The sequence below is a fragment of the Berghia stephanieae genome, chromosome 3, assembly GCF_034508935.2.
Source record: "Berghia stephanieae isolate SIO BIC M18660-M18661 chromosome 3, UCSD_Bste_1.3, whole genome shotgun sequence".
Lineage (NCBI taxonomy): Eukaryota > Metazoa > Mollusca > Gastropoda > Nudibranchia > Aeolidiidae > Berghia > Berghia stephanieae.
In genome coordinates this window covers 40,095,494-40,097,993 of record NC_088362.1, presented here as the reverse complement: position 1 = coordinate 40,097,993, position 2,500 = coordinate 40,095,494, and the positions used below count along the sequence as shown (strand labels likewise).

Below are 2,500 nucleotides of genomic sequence, written 5' to 3'. Positions count from 1 at the left end.
TAAGAGGAGAGAGCACATGTTAAAAACTCTCTTTTTTGGAAGTGTGGGGGAAGGGTCGATGGTTTCTACGAGTGGACAAAACTCACAAAAACAAATAATTCATGAAAACAACAAGCCACAACACTGTGTGTATTTGTGTCAGTCAGAGAAAGAAAGCGAAGATTGTCAACAGTTATACTTTGGTGTGTTTTTTAAAATTACTTATATATATATATATATATATATATATATATATATATATATATAATATATATATATAATAGATAGATAGATAGATAGATAATAGATAGATCAATAGAGAGAGATAGAGAGAGAGAGAGAGAGAGTGTGTGTGTGTGTGTGTGTGAGAGAGAGTGAGAGAGAAGGAGAGAGAGTGAGAGAGAGAGAGAGAGAGAGAGAGAGAGAGAGAGAGAGAGAGAGAGAGAGAGGGTTTTACCAAGCAGCAGGCTGGCCATGTTGATTCACTTATTAAGAATGTAAGATGTAACGCGTTCAATAAGTACAATATTCATATCATCATTATTCGCCTCACCTGGAAAGTGTAGTTCTCTTTGATATTTAACTGGTTGTAGGGTACAGAGATGCCACCACTGCAGTCAATGTCGTCAACAACGTACTGAGTCTAAACAAAGAAACATCAATTATATGGTATATTCGACACAAGAAATATATCCTAGTTGAACAAAATTAGTATTCATTTAGCAACTTAAGCATTCTGAGCTTTATATAGGTCAATATCCACTTAACATGCTCAATCAGTTTACAAGGGATATCTACCATCACCAGCACGTCACTTGTTCGACAAAACATAACGCCTAGTTGACGATAATACAAGACTGTTAACGGCCAAGTACTCATATTACACCCGAGTACGATGAGAATGAGTGACTAAAAAGCCTTTTTCAAGGACTCAACTATGCGCGCTTAGAGTGGGACTCGAAACCTTGAAAGTTTTGTGCAAAGTCGAATGTCATATACCTAGATAACATAGACAAACTCTCTCTCTCTCTCTCTCTCTCTCTCTCTCTCTCTCTCTCTCTCTCTCTCTCTCTCGCTCTCTCTCTTTCTCTTTCTATCTCTCCCTTTTCTTTATTAAAAAAATTATCTCGGTATATATCCACTTGAAGTTTATTTTAGCTGAAATGATATAAAATCGCATCATCATTTTTAGGAAACAGGTTTGATCATGTTTTTGGCAAAGGGGAAGAACGACAAATTTTGAAGTGCATTAATTAAAGTAATATCTTTAAAATGCGCATTATAAATTTGAAACTTTGAAAATATCTGTTGATCGCAATCTCTTTCTCCGAGTAATTATTCATTTTCTCAGCACTATGTTTTCACATTAGCAATCAATCCTTTAAAGGCAATTCTACCCGTTCAATGTTGGGCAGGTAGAGAAATCTGTTTAAAGGGCATCCTGTCAAGTTATCTCCGGACCTTATGAAGGTCATAGTGTGAGTGTAAGACCTTACTAATAAACCAGAAGGACAAATTTACACCAGCGTGTGGCGTATTTTCTTGTTATAAGCAGAAGTTGAATCTTTTCCATACAAAATTACGTGAAGATTGCATCAACCAGCTATGCGACTTATGAAATCCGAGTCATATCGCGGTACAAATTTCTATGTCTACTGCAATCAAAATACATCATTTAAGCCAGTGCCAGTAGAAAGAGACATGGGGTAACCAAAGAAAACTGGAATCAGGTTACAAAAGCAGTTTCCCAGATCAATATTTCCGGTAATGAATTTAAGACCATCTTAATATTCTACCAAGACAAGTACGCAGGGTGATCCCCAAAGGAATCTACTCAAACGGTAACAACATTAATATATGATAAAGTATTTAACAACAAGATCCATAGACAGATAGTTTTCAAGGAAAAGATATCAGTGAGTGCAACAGACCCGTTTGTCAATAATAACGCCTTACCACAAAACAATCGTGAAAAAGAATCTTTGTCTATTTTTAAACGTTCGCTTAAAACATATCTGTTTCGATTTTAGTAGATGGTATGAGAAGCAAGATAGGTTTGGTTTGTGTTGTGTGTCGTTTGTGTGTGTGCGTCTGTGTGTGCTTGTGTGTGTGAATGATTATGTTTCAGCCAAAGTAATTTGTAATTTAAGGGCTTCGAGGCTGGTGTCTCGGAGTTATAGCGCTATATAAGTTTTCAGCATTATTATCATTATAACATGAAATGAAGTAAGCCGAGAAGTTTAATGTCAGAAAACATAAAAGACTCTTGAACTCCTGCGCTTGGATTATCCAGCGAGCTCCCAGTGGTGCTGTTGAGAAATGCATTTGGAACGAGTTCAAAATTCCAAAACAAAGGAATTCAAAGCCACTTTAATTATACCCCTCTAATGACGGTAACTATATTATTTCTATTCAAAATCTATAATCTTTTTCATAATAATAGCTCCTCGAATTTAATGATTAGACATTAAGAACTATTAATATGATAAATATATCATTACGCGTCAAAAGTGTACTAAAA

General features: G+C 35.6%; 1 protein-coding gene across 2 annotated transcripts in view; it reads right to left on the bottom strand.

Annotated features, from left to right (window-relative positions):
• LOC144967707 (phosphatidylinositol phosphatase PTPRQ-like) overlaps positions 1-2,500 on the bottom strand; it is a 114,344-nt gene that overhangs the window by 33,663 nt on the left and 78,181 nt on the right. For both annotated transcript variants that reach the window (XM_078905249.1, XM_078905250.1), the window contains exon 19: positions 533-622. In XM_078905249.1, coding sequence (XP_078761375.1) covers positions 533-622 — 90 coding nt within the window. The remainder of the gene's footprint in view (positions 1-532; positions 623-2,500) is intronic.